Source organism: Bactrocera tryoni, unplaced genomic scaffold (genome assembly GCF_016617805.1).
Source record: "Bactrocera tryoni isolate S06 unplaced genomic scaffold, CSIRO_BtryS06_freeze2 scaffold_7, whole genome shotgun sequence".
Classification (NCBI taxonomy): Eukaryota; Metazoa; Arthropoda; class Insecta; order Diptera; family Tephritidae; genus Bactrocera; species Bactrocera tryoni.
Window position 1 is genome coordinate 11676486 of NW_024396366.1, and position 19970 is coordinate 11696455.

The 19970-nt window shown below is 38.4% G+C and overlaps 1 protein-coding gene across 1 annotated transcript in view; it reads left to right on the plus strand.

Annotated features, from left to right (window-relative positions):
• The window catches only part of LOC120781779 (homogentisate 1,2-dioxygenase-like), a 44469-nt gene extending 26286 nt beyond the window's left edge, over nt 1–18183 (plus strand). The window contains exons 2-3 of the mRNA XM_040114007.1: nt 17379–17648; nt 17998–18183. Coding sequence (XP_039969941.1) covers nt 17379–17648; nt 17998–18183 — 456 coding nt within the window. The remainder of the gene's footprint in view (nt 1–17378; nt 17649–17997) is intronic.
• Nucleotides 18184–19970: the final 1787 nt, after the last annotated feature.

A 19970-nucleotide genomic window follows, 5' to 3' on the forward strand; every position in this document is an offset into this window, starting at 1 on the left:
TCTCTCCGCTGCGATACGGCATTTCTCGTCGTACCAACTGTTCTTTTGCATTTTCCGAAAACCAATGGTTCGGTTGCAGTTGTACGTAAGGAGTTTGAAATGCCGTCCCACAGTTCCCTTATGCCGAGTTGTTGACGAGTGATCTCAGAGAGCAGGAGCGCAAGCCGAGTTGAAAATCGTTCTGCTGTCGGTTGTGATTGCAGCTTCTCGACGTCGAACCTTCCTTGTGTTTGTTGACGTGCGTTTTTTGCGGCACAGAGGCGGGTGCGAATCGTGACTGCAACAAGATAGTGGTCCGAGTCGATGTTAAGACCTCGGAGCGTACGCACGTCTAGAACACTGGAGACGTGTCTTTAGTCTATCACAACATGATCGATCTGTTTGGTAGTTTTTCGATCCGGAGACAGCCAGGTAGCTTGATGAATCTTTTTATGCTGGAATCTAGTACTACAAATAACGATATTTCGGGCCCCGGCGTAGTCGATCAGTCTCAACCCATTTGGGGATGTTTCGACGTGGAGGCTGAATTTACCGACCGTAGTGCCAAAGATACCTTCTTTGAACACCCTGGCGTTAAAGTCGCCTAGCACGATTTCGTGGCGGGGGCAGATCTCATAGGTGCGCTCCAAGAGCTCATAGAAGGCATTTTTGGTCACATCGTTCTTTTCTTCCGTCGGGGCGTGGGCGCAAATCAGCGATATATTGAAGAACCTCGCTTTGATGCGAATTGTGGCTAGACGTTCATTCACCGGAGTGAATGATAGTACTCGGCGACGGAGGCTCTCTCCCACCACGAATCCCACACCAAACTTGCGCTTCTTTATATGGCCACTGTAGTAAATGCCACAGGGACCTACTCGTCTCTGTCCTTGTCACGTTCATCGCATTTCTTGGACGGCGGTGATGTCATCAACCAGTTAGGCAGCGGCATCTTCCCAATTAAGGGACCGGACATTCCAGGTGCATGCTCTTAATTCGTAGACCTTATTTCGTTTGCCATGGTCGTCATCAAAAGGAGGGTCTCTTATCCCAGGGCTGTTGCTTCCTTTCATTGGGGGTGGTTTTTTTACGTGGCGGGTCCCATACCCAGCGCACAACCCTGCGGAGGGGATGTTTCGCCTACTTGGTCAAAGCTGAGCTGCTTGAGTCATATGTAAAAGAATCGTTTCTGGCCACTCCCAAGTGAATGGGAATCAGAGAACTTTCCTCACTTGCGTGAACTTCTACACATGACTCCATCCTCCGATGGATCCTCAAAAATATAATTAGCCAACCAGCAGATGCTACTATCATCAAACCTATGTATTTATCATTTTATTATTAATTATATAAAAAACAAGTAAGGAAGGGCTAAGTTTGAGTTCAACCGAACATTTTGTGCCCTTGCAATTTTCAAGAATCAAAGCTGCGGAAATACTTTTAGGTGTAAAACCAATCATGCAGAGTGAAGTCAGATGGATGTTCGAAAGTCTTAATATTAGTCATAAGGAAGCTAGGCCAAATTTTCGCTCAAATGTATTTAGTTTAGGTACAAAGATACACTGTTATGAATAAAACACGTTCTCTTATTTTCAACAACTTAAACAATTTTTGATCATAATGTGACCTCCACTAAAGACTTTATTCGTGCAAAGTTTTATCCCGTTATATTAATTGCTTCTTGATTTGGGTACTGGAACCTGGAAAATTGGGTTGTTGTCCGATTTCATCCATTTTCGCAATGTGATATAAGAATGTAAGAACAATGCCACGAACTAAATTTTGTCGAAATTGGCTAGTCGAGTCCCGAGATATGGGATTTTACCAAAAAGAAGACGGTGCACGTTCATCGTTAAATTTTCACACCAGATCCCAAAATCTTATGCTTTTTGGGTAGTAAAATTTAATGTTTCTATCGTATTTAGTTATTGATTTATCGCGCTTTTAGAAGTTTTCAACAGTACCGTCATATGGGAATAAGCGGGGTTATACTCCGATTTCATCAATTTTCAGACTTCTACCATTAGTCTTATAGTTCTTATAAGATTTTCAATCAGCAAATTTGGTTATTGTAGTTCAAGTGGTTAAGGAGAAATGTACATCAAACTTGTTAGAGGGCGGGGCCGCGCCCACTATTTTATTATACATACGACAAGCACCTTTTATTCAAAAAATCGAGTGCGAGCTCAAGCTCACGTTTTATGCATGAGCCCCATTGATTTACTCATAATTTTTAGACTTCTAGGTGGTAACTGCTTACATTTGACCGATAGAAATCATAAAAGTTTTTGCTTTCCTAAGTCAATCTAGTTTTTTAACTTTAAATTCGCTAATTCATTTAAATAAATTATTTCCATAAATATATTCTTATATCTAAATGCAAATTCCAAATATTTTTCTGTTGTAACGGCTAACCAATTTGCATACGTCAAACGAAAGACCAGGACTGTTTTTCTTTTGCTTGTAAAAATTAAGCAATTCTTAAATCATGTTCTTTTTCTTTACTGGCGTAGACACCGCTTACGCGATTATAGCCGAGTTAACAACAGCGCACCAGTCGTTCCTTCTTTTCGCTACGTGGCGCCAATTGGATATTCCTTCTCCACTTGGTCCTTCCAACGGAGTGGAGGTCTTCCTCTTCCTCTGCTTCTCCCGGCGGCTACTGCGTCGAATACTTTCAGAGCTGGAGTGTTTTCGTCCATCTGGACAACATGACCTAGCCAGCGTAGCGGCTGTCTTTTAATTCGCTGAACTATGTCAATGTCGTCGTATATCTCGTACAGCTTATCGTTCCATCGAATGCGATGTTCGCCGTGGCCAATGCACAAAGGACCATAAATCTTTCGTAGAACTTTTCTCTCGAAAACTCGCGACGTCGACTCATCAGTTGATATCTTCGGCCAAGCCTCTGCGCCATATAGCAGGGCGGGAATTATGAGCGACTTATAAAGTTTGGCTTTTGTTCGTCGAGAGAGGACTTTACTTTTCAATTACCTACTCTACTGGAGTTGATATCAATATCATCGGCAAACGCCACTCTACTAAGATACTAAAGATTGTACCTTCTCTCATTAGTTTTGCAGCTCGAAATATTTTCTCCAGAAGCAGATTGAAGAAGTCTCACGATAGGGAGTTGCCTTGTCTGAAACCTCGTTTGGTATCGAACGGCTCGGAGAGGTCCTTGCCGATTCTGACGGAGCTGTTGGTGTTGCTCAACGTCAGTTTACACAGCCGTATTAGTTTTGCGGGGATACCAAATTGAAACATCGCGGCATAAAGGCAGCTCCTTTTTGTGCTGTCGAAAGCAGCTTTGAAATCGACGAAGAGGTGGTGTGTGTCGATTCCCCTTTCACGGGTATTTTCCAAGATTTGGCGCATGGTGAATATTGAGCAGAGCACACTTAAATTCCAATCGTTGGGCATGCTTTCGTCAGACCATATTTTACAAAGAAGCTCATACATGCTCCTTATCAGTTCTTCGCCGCCGTGTTTAAATAGCTCGGCCGGCAATCCATCGGCCCCCGCCGCTTTGTTGTTCTTCAGGCGGGCAATTGCTATTCGAACTTCTTCATGGTCGGGTAATGGAACGTCTGCTCCATCGTCATCGATTGGGGAATCGGGTTCTCCTTCTCCTGGTGTTGTGCGTTCACTGCCATTCAGCAGGCTGGAGAAGTGTTCCTCCATAATTTAAGTATGCTCTGGGCATCAGTGACTAGATCACCTTTGGGGTTCTACAAGAATACGCTCCGGTCTTGAAACCTTCCGTAAGCCGCCGCATTTTCGTAGAATTTTCGAGCATTACCCTGTCGGCCAGCTTATCAAGCTCTTCGTACTCACGCATTTCGGCCTCTTTCTTTTTCTGTCTGCAAATGCGTCTCGCTTCCCTCTTCAACTCTCGGTATCTATCCCATCCTGCACGTGTTGTGGTTGACCGTAACGTTGCGAGGTAGGCAGTCTGTTTTCTCTCAGCTGCGACACGGCACTCCTCATCGTACCAGCTGATGTTTTGCGTTTTCCGAAAACCAATGGTTTGGGTAACAGTTGTACGTAAGAAGTTTGAAATGCCGTCCCACAGTTCCCTTACACCGAGTTGTCGACGAGTGCTCTCAGAGAGCAGGAGCGCAAGCCGAGTTGAAAATAAACTTCAGAAACTTCCTTGTGTTTGTTGACGTGCGTTTTGTACTACACAGGGGTGGGTGAGAACCTTGACAGCGGCAAGGTAGTGGTCCGAGTCGATGTTAGGTCCTCGGAGCGCACGCACGTGTGGAACCCTGGAGACATGTCTTCCGTTTACCACAACATGATCGATCTGATTGTTGGCTTTTCGATCCGGAGACAGTCAGGTAGCTTGATGAATTTTCTTGTGCTGGAATCTAGTACCACAGATAACCCTATTTCGGGCCCCGGCGAAGTTGATCAGCCTCAACCCATTTGAGGATGTTTCGTCGTAGAGGCTGAATTTACCGACCGTAGTGCCAAAGATACCTTCTTTGAACACCCTGGCGTTAAAGTCGTAAAGCACGATTTTGACATCGAGGCGGGGGCAGCTCTCATAGGTGCGCTCCAAGAGCTCATAGAAGGCATCTTTGATCACATCGTCCTTCTCTTCCATCGGGGTGTGGGCGCAAATCAGCGATATGTTGAAGAACATCGCTTTGATTTGGACTGTGGCTAGACGTTCATTCACCGGAGTGAATGATAGTACTCGGCGACGGAGGCTCTCTCCCACCACGAATCCCGCACCAAACTTGCGCTCCTTTATATGGCCACCGTAGTAAATGCCACAAGGACCTACTCGTCTTTGTCCTTGTCCCGTCCATCGCATTTCTTGAACGGCGGTGATGTCAGCCTTTATTTTCACGAGGACTTCAACCAGCTGGGCAGCGGCACCTTCCCAGTTAAGGGACCGGACATTCCATGTGCATACCCTTAATTCGTAGTCCTTATTTCGTTTGCCATGGTCGTCATCAAAAGGGGGGTTTCTTTTCCGAGGCTGTTGGTAATTTTTCATTGGTAGAGTTTTTCGTGACGGGTCCCAAACCCTGCGCACAACCCTATGTAGGGGATGTTTCGCCTTCTCACTTTAACTCGCCTTCGAACGGATGTTCTTAGGCTACCCAGAGGATACTTGGTCAAAGATCGTAGGTCGTGAGCTGCTTGAGCCATATGTAAAAGAATCGTTTCTGGCCACTCCCAAGTGAATGGCGATCAGAGAACATTCCTCACTTGCGTGAACTTCTACACATGACTCCATCCTCTTAAATCATGTTAAACACTTGTTAAAAAAAAAGATTACATAACAGGTACTATTCCATCCAAAATGTAACAAACATGCAAAGTAATTCAAAACAATCACTTTAATAATGTAACATTTTGCATTACATAATAAGATTATGTATTTATGTTAAATGCTAACACGACAACCTCATTACAATAAAAGTAGCAAAAAAGTGTTACGCAACACCCTAAGATTTTCTGGAGTTGAGTATATGTACGTACCAAATGGTTATTTCTGTATCTACTGAGCATTAACTGCTTATGCTGATATTTTTCATCTGCTGCCAATATTGGAGGAGAAGGTTTTGCAGATATGACGACTGAAGATTTTAATGAATTTTATTTTAAATGCTGCTTTCAGCGGTGACAAAAGCAATAACGCAGCTGAAATTGAAGAGGTGAAAAGTTCTGAATCTCGACGTTTTACTGCAAACTTTATTCAGTAAGACTTTTTAAAATTTTCTTTTGGAGAATATGATCTAAATAAAGATCGTTCAGTCAAATTTCAACGAGATATAAAAATATCGAAGAAGTATTTGAGATCATTTCTTCGAATTCCTTTGTTTCAAAGCTGAAAACTTAAAACTGATTCTTTATGTTATATGAATCAATATTTATTTTTTGTTATTTGAAATAAATGACCCAAATTTGTGAAAGGAAAAATCAGGACAATTGTATGTAAAAAAGTGTTTTCTGCGGAACACTTTTATTTTCGGTTTATCCTGCCCAGACAACTCATTTAAAAAGTGGATATCGGCCTCTGTTTGAATGCTTGATAATATCACAAGTTAATGCAATCATACACATTTCCCTCTATCCCTTATAAAATTATAAACTCTTGTATTGGCCAAAATGTGTTATTTTAAAGCAACTATTAGCGAAATTCAGTCATTATTTGAGACATTTTGTCTCAGAGTAGGTCACAAAACGGAACTCTTGTTTGCATTTTGATTATTCTGGCAAGTTACTTATAGGGATCATCACAGATTTTAATCGATTTTAATTTTGGAATATATATATTTGGAATAGGAGGAAGGATTCATGTGTAGAAGTTCACGCAGGTGAGGAAATTTCTCTGAGCGCCATTAACTTGTGAGTAGCCAGAAACGATTCGTTCACATATGGAATAAGCAGCTCATGGCCTCTGGTCTTATACCAAGTGTCCTTGGGGTAGCCAAAAACCATCTGTTTAAAGACGAGCTAAAGTGAAATGGCGAACCATTCCTCTCAGGGTTGTGTGCTGGGATTGGGATCCGTCAAGTAAAAAACGCCCCCAACGAAACAGAAACAACAGCCTGGGATGATAGAACCCCCTTTTGATGGCGAACACGGCAAATGCATTAAGGACTACGATTTAAGGACATGCAGCTAGAATGTCCGGTCCCTTATGGTCTCGATTTGCATTCCTACTCTCTGAGAGCACTCGTCAGCAACTCGGTATAACTGTGTCGAATGCTTTCAGAGCTGGAGTGTTTTTGTTCATTGATACCACATGACCTAGCCAGCGTAGCCAATGTCTCTTAATTTGCTGAAGTATATTAACATTGCCGTTTATCTCGTACGTTCCATCGACTGCGGTATTCGCCGTTGCAAACCCGCAAAGGACCATAAGGCTTCAGCAGAACTTTTCTCTCGAGAATTCGTAACACCGACTTATCAAATGTTGTTCATGCCTCTGCATCGTATAGCAGGTCGGGGATGATGAGTGACTTGTAGAATTTGGTATTTGTTCGTCGAGATAGAACTTTACTTCTCAATGGTCTACTCGGTCCAAAACAGTACCTGTTGGTAAGAGATACTCTGCGTTGAATTTCGATGCTGACATTGTTGTTAGTGATAATTCCGATTCCAAGATAGACGAAATTCTCTACGACTTCGAAATTATGAAGTTATGACTGTCAACAGAGTCGTAGGAGCCAAGTCGAGTGCAAGGACTGTTTGTTTGAGGACAGGGGATATTTCGTCTTGCCATCGTTCTTTACCAGACCCATTTACTTTGGGCCAATGATATTAATATCATATGTACACCCTTATGGTACGTTTCTGTTAAGTTTTGCAGCTTAAGTTTTTGTCTCCTAAAGTACGTTGAAAAAGTCGCTCGAAAAGGAGTAGCCTTGCCTGAAACTTTGTTTGCCATAGAACGACTCGGAGAGGTATTTCCCGATCCTGGCGGAGATTTTGGTATTGCTTAACGTCAGTTTACACAGCGGTATTAGTTTTGTGGGGATACCAAATTCAGACATAAAGGCAGCTAGCTCCTTTCCGTGCTGTCAAAAGCAGCTTTAAAATTGACGAAGAGGTGGAGTGGGACTATCCTCTTTTCGTGGGTATTTTCCAAAGTTTGGCGAATGGTGAATATCTGCTTAGTTTTTGATTTTCAGGTGTAAAGCCACACTGATAAGGTTCAATCACTTTGTTGACAGTGGGCTTTAATCTTTCACAAAGTAGATAGTTCGATAGAACCTTTTATGCGATGGTGAGGAGGTTTATCCCACGGTAGTTGGCGCAAAGTGTGGGTCTCCCTTTTTGTGGATTGGGGGGAAAGCACACTTAAATTTTAATCGTGGGGCACGCCTTCGCCTGACTGTATTTTACGAAGAGGCTGATGTATGCTTCTTATCAGTTCATAACTGCCGTATTTGAATAGCTCGGCCGGCAATCCATCTTTTCGTAGCATTTTCGAGCATAATCCCTGTCGGCCAGCTTTTCAAACTCTTCGTACTTGGATTGCTAATTATGTTTTACGGTATATTCGCTTCGATGAATGTTTGGCAAAGATCTAAACAAATGTGTTTCTGACTTGTGGCTGCTATTTCGTCAAAAGAGTTTGTGATTATGAGGGTTTTCGCTTCTCTGCAGCATCTTTATGTTTTGCTGTTGCAAGTTGCTGCTTCACATTAAATATTTTTGTGGTCGTATGCAGAACAGCAAAAATAAATCCGACCTAAGTACGCCCGGAAGCTGATATGTCATTCGACGTATGAATTCGCGCAAGGATTTCTTCTAAACGTGCTTTTAAATATTAAATATGCAAAATGCATATTCGCTCTGGTAATGGGGCAAGCCAATTAATTACACTTTTCAATAGATCTGAATGAAAAACTGCGACTAATATGCCAAGAGGTCTGTGGGGTATCTTTGGTGTTTAGATTACGAATTTGAGTTCAAAAATTGCCCATTATATACAGCCAATTTTGTCATTTCAGTAAAATGTGGTGGCTTGACCCCTACATGCCTTGATAAAACATAAAAAAATTCTAAGAGTTATTGTCTACACAGCGAAAACTAAGCTTGGGAAACATAAAGCTTACATAGTAGTAACATATGTCACTAGTATACTTACGTGGTATAGTATACGTATGAGATCGAAAATAAAACGGAATGAGTTTCACACTCGTTATAAAATTTATTTAATTCCAAAATTTATGTATATATGTGTATATACTCTATGTGTATATTTTTATTGTGATGTGACTTGGTGATTCACTTCACTCCCGCCACTTGGCGTTTTTAATAAGAAAAAAATTGCGTTGATGATTGCGTTGAAAAAAATGAAAATTAAATGTCACGGACGACTGCTTTGCTTCACGGATGCAAACGGTAAGAGAGCGATCCCGGTCGGATCAATCTCTTTTGAAGGTTTGGGTGGGGAAATAGATGCTGATTACGAGTCGTCTCGTTGATAATCGTGTGGTTGTTGTGTTGTACTGTTGTAGTAATGATCGGTGTTAAGTACTGTGTTTGATGGGTGTGTGTGTATTGGTGTATGCTGTGAAATGAAGTGCTGTGACGTGACGTGATGTAATGTGACGTGACGGGAGGTGATGCGATGTGAGATGTTGCAGTTCATAGCTCATGTGAACATCCCGGCCCCCCTAGGCGAGTTAATCGGCTAGGAGCCGCTGCAGCTGTTGCAGTGTGTTAAGCACAGCGCTCAACCCTGTTGAGCGTCGTTGTTGCTGACGATGAGCCTGGCGTGGCGGAGATGGCCGTGTACGTGTTGTCGTTGATTGGCTGCTTCGTCGTCGCCGGATAGCATCGCTGCGTGGTCTGGTACGGGTGTTGGTGCTACTTTCCGACGGATTGGCTCGGCGGGGAAAACGATGAAATAGAGTGTGATGGGGCCTCTGGCAATATTGACAGGCGCCGTCGGCCCAGCACTCTATGGTCATCTGCCTGTTTTCGTTGAGCGGGCTTCATGCTCTGAAAAATGGTACATCGTTTCAGGGCGTGTGGGCGATGGCACTGGCTGCAACATGGAGGCCCCTGTGGCTCCAACAGCTGCTCTTCCCTCATCTCCCTGACTGCTTCGGTGGATGGCGGTGGTCGCATAACCCTGGTCCTTGGAGCGGCAACGGGTGCAGCCGACTCCTTGGGTATAGCGATTTCGGACCTTATGGTGTTGGAGGTGGTTTGGGTCTCCTCTACGTCCATTTCTATGGGAATATAAAATTGTATTAAATTGATTTTGTTTATAATATTAGAATGTAGTTGTTGTAGCTACATATCTATACATATGTATATGTATAATACGTTGATCTTCAACGCGCTTGTTTGAATTTATTTGTTGTGTACGGATTATAAAGCGGGTTAATTTCGAATTAGCGGAATTGATTTATTATTTTTCGATTAATTTTGCGAGTTATTTTGCGGTTTTGGTTGAAGTTGTTCTTCGCTGTTTGGAAGAAAACACAGTTTAGTGACTGGTCGAGTTAATATGCCGGTTTGTGTTCGAACATCGACTACTCGTATGGGACCATCTGATCCTCGATGAACCTTTTCAATGCGGCCTAGTCGCCATTCTGTTGGAGAAAGGCATTCGACCTGTATGATGACGCATTCTCCTGCATTGGCTTCCTTCTGGGCCGTTTTCCACCGATATCTCTTATGAAGATCCTTGAGATAGTCTTCCTTCCATCTGTGGCTGAATTCGTGATGGAGAATCTTGATTCTTTCCCATCGATTTATTAAAGTGAGTGAGTCTCCTTCTGTCTCAGGTATGGCGCGAAGAGGAGCTCCTCTGAGGAAATGACCTGGTGTGAGTGCTGTGAAATCGAAGGGATCTTGCGAGAGGGGTGATATGGGTCTTGAATTTAACACGGCTTCGATACGAGTAAGTAGTGGAGTAAACTCCTCATAATTAAATTTATGATTACCAGCCGTTTTCTTTAAATGGGACTTAAAGCTTTTTACTGCAGATTCCCAAACTCCGCCCATGTGTGGAGAACATGGAGGTATAAACTTCCAATCGATCTCTTGGGGTGCATATTTATTAACAATTTCAGGGGAGACTTCTTTCATGAAGTTTATAAACTCCTTCTCTGTTGCTCTTTGGGCTCCGACAAAGTTTTTCCCATTATCGCTCATTATTTTTGATGGAAATCTGCGTCGTCCGACAAAGCGTGCAAATGCTGCAAGAAAAGCCGCAGTAGTTAGATCTGAACAAAGCTCGAGGTGTACTGCCTTTGTCGTAAAACATACAAAGACAGCCACATACCCTTTTCTAAATGAAGAAGACCTTAACATGGAGGCCTTTATCTGGAAAGGTCCAGCAAAATCAACCCCAGTGATGGTAAAGGGTAGAGCATAGTTGCAGCGTTCAGGTGGTAAAGCTGCCATGATCTGCGTACGCATTTTGTATTTGTACATGGTACATGGTTTACACATGAAAATCGTCCTTTTGATTTGTGGCTTTAGTCGCGGTATATAAAATTCTTGACGGACCATTTGTTGCATTAAGCGATGCTCACCATGCAGTGTAAGCTGGTGCAGATATGATAGGTAAGTAAAACGGGATTTCTCTGGAATAATGATGGGATGTTGTTCGTTATAACTAAGGCTGAAGTTCTCTAATCTTCCATTTGCCCTTATTAATCCCTTAGAATCCAAGAATGGATTTAGGACGAGAAGAGAGCTTCCCTTTTCGAATCATTATTGGCGAAGGAAAGTATTTGGCGTTTGGTTATGGCGCACATTGCAGATATTGACTCAATTTTATATGAGAATTGATCTGTTATCGCATTCCATTGAATCCCTAGGGTTTTTGTTGTACTGGCCGTTTCAAATTTAAGGAAATTTGTATCTAATAAGTCTTCCTTTTTTGTGTCTTTTATTATTTCGGGATGATTTGATGTAATTTTCTTTAAGGGGAATCCCGCTGAGATAGTGATTCGCACGCTAATGACAGATTGTGGCTACCTGATAAAATATCATCAACATATGTTTGTGTTTGTAACACGGAAGTTGCTAAGGGTAAATTTGTTTCACACGTTTTTGCTAATTCATGCGGTGTCCTGATCGCTAAGTAGGGTGCGCAATTGATGCCAAAGGTGACGGTTTTATGTTTGTAGTCGCTGATTGGACTATTACTTGATTTGCGGAAGACTATACGCTGAAAATCTTGGTCATCTTTATGTACTAGAATTTGTCTGTACATTTTCTCTACATCCCCGTTAAAAACGTATTTAAACCTGCGCCAATTTAATATTAACAGCATGAGATCAGGTTGTAAGGTTGGCCCTGTGTATAGTACATCATTGAGTGATTTGCCTGAGCTCGTACACTTTGAGGCATTGAAAACCACTCGTACTTTTGTTGTAATTTTATCACGCCTAATTACCCCATGATGTGGCAGATAAAAAGATAAATATCTACCTTTAGATACCTTTTCATATGGTATAGCTTCTTCCATATGATTGAGGTCAAGATATTCGTCCATCACATTATCGTATGCCGATTTAAGCTCACTTTTCTTTATCAGGCTTTTTTCCAGGCTTAGAAATTGCTGGACTGCTGATATTCTAGAGTGGCCTAGAGCTATGGTTTCAGGGAAAGTTGGTTTGAATGGTAATCGCACAACATAACGACCATGTTCGTTTCTTGTTGTTGTGGATTTGTAATAGGCTTCGCATGCCTGGTCTTCTTCTGAAAGCTGGGTGATTTGGGGTAATTCTTCTATTTCCCAAAATTTTTTAAGTTGATTGTTTAAAAATTCGTTTGAGATATTTTCCACTTGTGTGGTGAAAGAATTGATTTTTTCAGGGACTTGACCACTTATAATCCACCCAAATATTGGATTTTGGGCTAACAATTTATTGGAGATTTTCTCAATACCTTCAAGAATTATTTGAGGTATTAAGTCACTGCCTAATAATATGTCGATTTGTGATGGGGTATGACAATTGGGATCTGCTAATTTGAGATGTGAGCATTTTTCCCAGTGTATTTTATTTACTTCATAGCTTGGAAGCAAATTTGTAAGTTGCGGTAGAACGATGGCTTGTGCATCTATTCTAATATCCGCATTTGGAGATACTATGGTAATTGGGCATATTTTGTTCGAATTTTGGATAATTCTTCCGCCCATTCCCGAAATTTGGAAATTTGAATGTTTTATTGGCAATTTGAGCCGATTTTGAGCCTTTGATGACATAAAGGATCTTTGAGATCTTTGATCTATTAGTGCTCTTAGTTTGAATAAATCACCCTTATGTTCTATGGTGATGACCGCAGTGGGTAAAAGAATTTTGCTTTCATTTTCGGAATGAAGAGCTTGAATTTTTGCTGCTTTAGAGCAGCATGGTTGTTCTTCCCTTTTTTAGGGATTTGAGATTTCGGGATTACCACTTTTGGTTGTAGTGACTAACCCGGTGGTTTTATGAAATTGATTTTGCTTCATATTTTGAAAATTTGTAATATGAAGCAATGAGTGATGTATTCGTTGACAGTACACACAATTAAATTTGCTTTCACAGTCTTTTGTCGTATGAGCATTCGACAGACAGTTGATGCAAAGTTTATGTTGTCTGACAAGTTTGTTCCTGTCAGAAACGGAAAGTTTTTTTAATCTCTCGCAAGATCTTATGTTGTGACCTCCTTTACAAATTTCACATAATGGTTACCATTTATTCGTTTGGTTTGACACGAAAGTGTGACTTTTATTAACGTGTCTATTGTATTGCATATTATTGCTGGCTTGAGGTTTAAACAAGTTTTTACTTGAGTCATTTTGATGACTTTTTAGATTTATATTTTTGTTGTCAATTCGCTCAGCTATCTCGTATTGAGCAGTGAGGAATGCTTTCATTTGCTCCCATGTGGGCATTTTTTTCCTTTCCACAAGTGATTGTTCCCATCGTAGTAACGCAGCATCAGGAGTGTTTCTGCACAAATAGTTACTATGATGGGGTCCCACGATTCTGTGGAGATATTTTGTGTTTTTAACACTGATATGCAATTAGTCACTGTCGAGTATAAATTTTGAAATTCCTGGCTGGTTTCTTTTTGAATTTTTGTAGATGTAATAATGTTTTTATTGGGTTTTCTATCATAATCCCTTCCATTTTCGTACCTTTCGACTAGTGCTTCCCAAGCCAGCTTAAAATTTTCGTCATTTAAAGCGAATCGCTTGACGATACTGCCTGCTTCCCCTTTTGTTTTGTACCTTAGATGGTATAACTTTTGTGCTTGTGAGAGTTTAGGATGGTTTATATAGACGGCAGTGAACATGTCCCGGAAGGAGGGCCATTGATCATAACATCCATTAAAAACTTCAGTATCACAAGCTAGTACTTTGAGATACATGCCTTTATCTAGGTCTTCTTTTGGTGTTGTAACTACTCTGGGAGGGGGAGTAGTGGCTCTACTTGGCCTTACTAAACTTATTTGTTCAGTTATCATTTCATTTGTCAACTCATACTGATCGCGGCAGTTATCACATTTGGCTATCGCCGAAGCTTTTGCGTTTTCTGGCAGTTCTGCGTCGTCAGTATCTAGTACTGTATCGTACGCTGCCAGAAGGCGTGCCCATAGATTGTTAACACTTTCTAATATTATATTTAAAACTGATTCTGTAATGTCAGTAATAGGGGAAGCTTGGAATCTTGTACAATATCTTATAAAACTGTCACTTTCAGTGATGAATCTAGATATTGTCTGATCTTTTAAACTTTTTTGTTTTATACTCTGCTTTGAGCGTGTAGCTTCTGCAGGTGTGCCGTGTGGCTTATCTTCATCAGCCATTTCAGGAATTTCTAATGATAGAGGTGTTTTTGGCTTAACCTCTCTTGATTTGTCAGATTGCATTAATTTGAATAGAGTTTAAAGCTTTTAGCTTAAAGTTTTGTCTAATAAATAATTGCCAAAGCAATGTAGTCAAATAGAAAGGGTATATGTAAATTAAATTTTTTGTTAACAGAAGATTTATTTTTGTAAAAATTAAAAAATATACATATATATTTTTGTAAAATATATTCTGTGATCAAATTTTCGTTTCCGTACCGCAAAGATTAAAAATTTTTTTTTTTTCAAAAAGTTTGATATTTTTTTGTTTTTTTTTTTTTGTAAATGTGACTGAAAATTTTTTGAAGTGTATCAAAGTATCTTCAGTTCACTCGCGCTTATTTGTATGTTTATATCTGTAAACGAATTAAGAACGCGAAAGAAAAATACAAAACGTAAAATTGTTTGTATACATCTATTTATTGTCATATGTTTGCATATGCATATGCTTTATATGTTTGCTTTTGTTTAGCTTTGCTCGTACCCTTTTAGGTATGTAACTGATATATATGTATGTATGTATGTTATAAAAATGTAACATATGCCTATTTACTAATCGCACATACATAAATGTATAAACGCGCGGAAAAAATAGAAGTAAATAATATATATATGTTTATATATTTATGTAATTATGTATATGAGTTGAATAGTAGTTCAAATGTGAACTACTATTAGAAAATATAAATAGAAAATAGAAATAAATAATATATGTATGTTTATATATTTATTTAATTATGTATATGAGTTGAATAGTAGTATGTATGTATAAAAGTACATATGTATGTCGCACGGGAGATGCATAAGTTTACCGGCACACTGGTACATACATAAATGTAATGCCTTTTTTTTCAATTTTTTGTTTTTTTATTACCTTTGCTTGAATGTTGTAAACGATTTGCACAACCAAGCAGGTAGTTTAGTATTATTATGAGTTATTGCTTTATGCTAAATTATTTTATGTATGTACCATATAATTGTGTATGCATATAAATATGTATGTACATATGTATATTAAAAGGAAGAAATGCAATTTTTAGGGGAATATGCTTATATATGTATGTTTTTTTTTATATACATATGTTTGTATATATTTCGTTTTCTTTTCGTATCTTCCGCTTTTGCTTAGGGTTTGAGCGATCCTGCTTGTTGCTTTTAATTATAGCCCAAGGGGTATCGCAAGAATTATCGCAAGTTATACTTGACTTAGGAAATTTTATTTATTTTTTTTTGAAATTATATTGGGGTGCCTAACGACACAAGCTAAGCAAAAGGCGGGTAATGTACTTTTTTGCAGTTATTATTTTTTTGTAGATATACATATATCGAACTGTTAAGAACAGTTAACGGTGTCCCGAAATACCGTCAAAACTGAACCTTAACATACATACATATATATGTGCATAAAAATTTAATTTATATATATTTATATATTAAAGTAAATATGGAACGGACTCACTTTTATTTCCGCCAAGGGTTTTGGGTCATTGAACCTTTACTCTTTTTTTTGTTTCCTTCAGTTCCTTATTCAGTTTTTTTTTCTTCTTATGTACGTCCAGCGCTGTCCCTGATGATTAGCTGTCTTTCTCTTTGTTGTTTTTTGATGTAGTCTCCCGTGACTATTTATGCTAATTGTGATTATCGCCTGTTTGCTGTTTCAGTTTTAATGTTTGTATGTTTGTTGAACTTTGTTCTTTTACCGCGCCCGTTTTTGATGTTAGTAGGGTTTGGTTTTGTTGTTTTGGTTTTTAGTTTATTTCGTGCCCGTTTTTGATTTTTGGTTTTATATTTTTTAAGCTTTGCTGTATTAATACCGCGCCCGTTTTGATGTTAGTAGGTTTTTTGTTGTTTTTTCACTCACTTTACGTTTCAATTTCTTTTTTGTATCTTTACACGTCACTTTCTATTTTTTCTTATATTTAAATTTCTTTTATGTACTTATATATTTTCACGTCACTTTCTGTTTTCCGTGATTCGGGTATGTTTCTTTTTTTTTCACTGTAACATATGTATTTGTTCACTTTAACTTTGTCATAGTATGTTCACTTAAAGGTTTTGTTTTATTTGATTTTATGAATTTTGTGCTTCAGACACTGCACTTGCGCACTTGCACCAGGAAGTTATTAAATTATTATTATTTTTTTTTGCTTAGGTGCCTTTCTGAAAGGCTCGAAGGACCATTTAGTAACGTAAGTCACTAGTATACTTACGTGGTATAGTATACGTATGAGATCAAAAATAAAACGCAATGAGTTTCACACTCGTTATAAAATTTATTTAATTCCAAAATTTATGTATGTATGTATATATACTCTATGTGTATATTTTTATTGTGATGTTCTGCGGAACCCACTGCTGCACACGGTTGGCGAACTTGGTGATTCACTTCACTCCCGTCACTTGGCGTTTTTAATAAGAAAAAAATTGCGTTGATGATTGCGTTGAAAAAAATGAAAATTAAATGTCACGGACGACTGCTTTGCTTCACGGATGCAAACGGTAAGAGAGCGATCCTGGTCTGATCAATCCCTTTTGAAGGTTTGGGTGGGGAAATAGATGCTGATTACGAGTCGTCTCGTTGATAATCGTGTGGTTGTTGTGTTGTACTGTTGTAGTAATGATCGGTGTTAAGTACTGTGTTTGATGGGTGTGTGTATTGGTGTATGCTGTGAAATGAAGTGTTGTGACGTGACGTGATGTAATGTGACGTGACGGGAGGTGATGCGATGTGAGATGTTGCAGTTCATAGCTCATGTGAACACATAGTATACGATAATTATAATTATTTTTTTTTTTATATACTATTAATAAAAATATAAACATAAACATAAGTTATGGGGCTGAATATAAAATTTTTTATTTATAAAGCTCTTCCGAGCTTTTATTAGGACATTTTTACTATCATTTTCGGTTTTAGCAACTCAAAATTAGCTAGAAACAATCTCCAATATCACAGTCGCAAAATGATATTGCCTTTATAGAGATTTAAACATGTTCAACATATTATTACAGTATAAAGCCTATATAAATTTATTTATTACTCGAAGAACTTTTCTTTCTAGTACATGAATGGTTTTGGATCTTACTTTTCGTCAGAAGATAAAAGATGCCCTGCCTCCTTACCCTTGGGTCAAAACTCTCCACAGAACTGTCCTTACGGTTTATATGCGGAACAAATATCAGGAACAGCTTTTACTGCTCCTCGTAAGGAAAATTTAAGATCGTGGTTATACAGAATACGTCCTAGTGTATTGCACGAACCGTTTAAGCCTTTTACCGGTAAAACGGGACTAAATAACAATTGGAATGAACAACATCCAAATCCTAATCAGGTAAGAAAACTTACAATCATAAACTTTTTAAAATAAGGTAAGATCCGGAAAACATTTAAAAAGTGCTAATTTATCGTCCTCGATTTAGAAGTGCGGTTCTAATAGAAAATATTTTTTTAATAGGGAAAGTAAATTCTAAAAATATCTGATATCTTGAAATCCTGTCATACGCTTAAAATAAAATAAACGTCACATTTGAAATCAATTAAATCGTAATTTGTTTTAGTTGCTTTTTGTGAATATATTTTGCTAGTGAATTTTCAAGTTAGAAATCGTTATGTAAATTTTGAGGATATTAAGTCTAATAAACCTAGAAATCTGATTATTAAAAATTATGTGTGTATTCCAGATGCGTTGGAAGCCGTTTGATATACCGTTGGACGACGTAAATTTTGTCGAAGGTTTACACACGATATGCGGTTCAGGGGGTGAACATAGCCATCATGGTATTGCAATACATATTTACAGTTGCACTACTTCCATGGAGAAAATCGCTTTTTATAATAGCGATGGTGATTTTTTGGTTGGTAAGTAGAATTATATAATTGGATGCCTGATAAACGCACTCCAACTGTGATTGGATTCAGATTAAGTCTACGGATGGTTAAAAACGAACAATAATTATTATTACTGAATATTAATATACAAAAATTTAATGAGTGAACCGCTTTTAATGATGTACTTAGGAACATATGACATTGGATATACAGCTGTTGAAATTACAACGTTCCGTTTTTGTAGGTGGCTGATGAATATAATAATAAAACGATTTGATATACCGTTATTTATTCTCCTAAAAGTTTTGCATTGTTTGTGCTACTCTATTTACTACTAATTTGACTCAGTTTTGTATGAAGAATAACAATAAAATTACCAAATACCACATATGTAGTAAAAGGGGCAAAAATTAAATCGCTTAAAGTTTTTCTTTGAAACTTCCCTGTTTTTTACATTAGGGTCAAACCATGTCAAGTGGACCCTGAAATTTTCACAAAATCCCCAATTTTGAAAATTAGCATTTCATTAGATGAGGGAACAGAAGCATACCTCGTGATATATTATTTCATCACAATTAAATTTTTTGTTAACGTTATTGAAGGTTGAATTTTAGAGTATCATAACTTTGTTAAACAGTTCAAAATTTCTTTGCTTTCTTTACACTAAAGAAAAAAAGTTGATACAGCGCGGGAAAATGCTCACCTGAATTATATGCAACAAAATGTTGTTCATTTATGCCATTCCGAAAATATTAAATTTTTCGTTCTCCGTTGCGCTCTCAAAACGCATTGTAGGCTAAGCTTCCGATATCTGTGCCGAAAGAAAAGTATCAAATAAAACAACAAATTAATCATTAGCTCCATTAATGAGATTACTAATTAATTAAATTATTGTAAATTATTACGTACATATAGCAAAATGTGTGACCATAAAGTGTTAGAATAATGTAATGTATATATCTTTGCATGTTTTCTTTGTCGCAGATTAAGAGATAACATTTTTAGTACATTTAGTATATAATCATAACACTTGTTTTACAATGACTAACATTAACAAATAACCTAAAATTTAATTACATTTTAAGTAATGTGTGTGATTTTTTTGGAAATTTCTAATGTAGTTTCCCAATTTCAGTCACATATAATATTTAATACGCTTGATTTATCATTTGAAAAACTTTTATGCCGAATCCTCATGTCGATCATTGAAAATGATGGAATTACCGTGTTTTTTTAAACTCTTGCAACTTGTTGCCACAGAGTATAATAGTTTTGTTCACCTAACGCATCACCTAAAAGCTATAGAGATAGATACATATAGGGTTATATACATATGCATATACAAAAGATCAGGATAACGACAAAAGTTGAAATTCGGGTGACTATGCTATAACTTGAGTAAACATTAAGATATCTCGATGAAATTTGGTATTCCTTTGTACAAAAAAATTACAAGTTCGTAGATGGGCGTAATCGGACCACTGCCACGCCCAAAACAAACGCCATTAATCGAAAACATATAAAGTCCCATAACTAAGCATTAATATATATGTAAAACTCTATTTTGGCACAGGGGATCACAGTAGAAAGGGGCGCTTATGGGCAAACAATTTTGAAAAATTGGGAGTGGCCCGCCTTTTAATAAGTCTAATGTAGATATCTCCTAAGCCACTAAGGGTACAAACACCAAATTTGCTGAGTGCAAATCTTATAAGAACTTCTATCGAGAGTGTGGATGGATGAAATCGAAGGATAACTTCAATCACTTCCCATATAACGGTATGGTATAACTACTAAAAACGCGATAAATCAATAACTAAATACG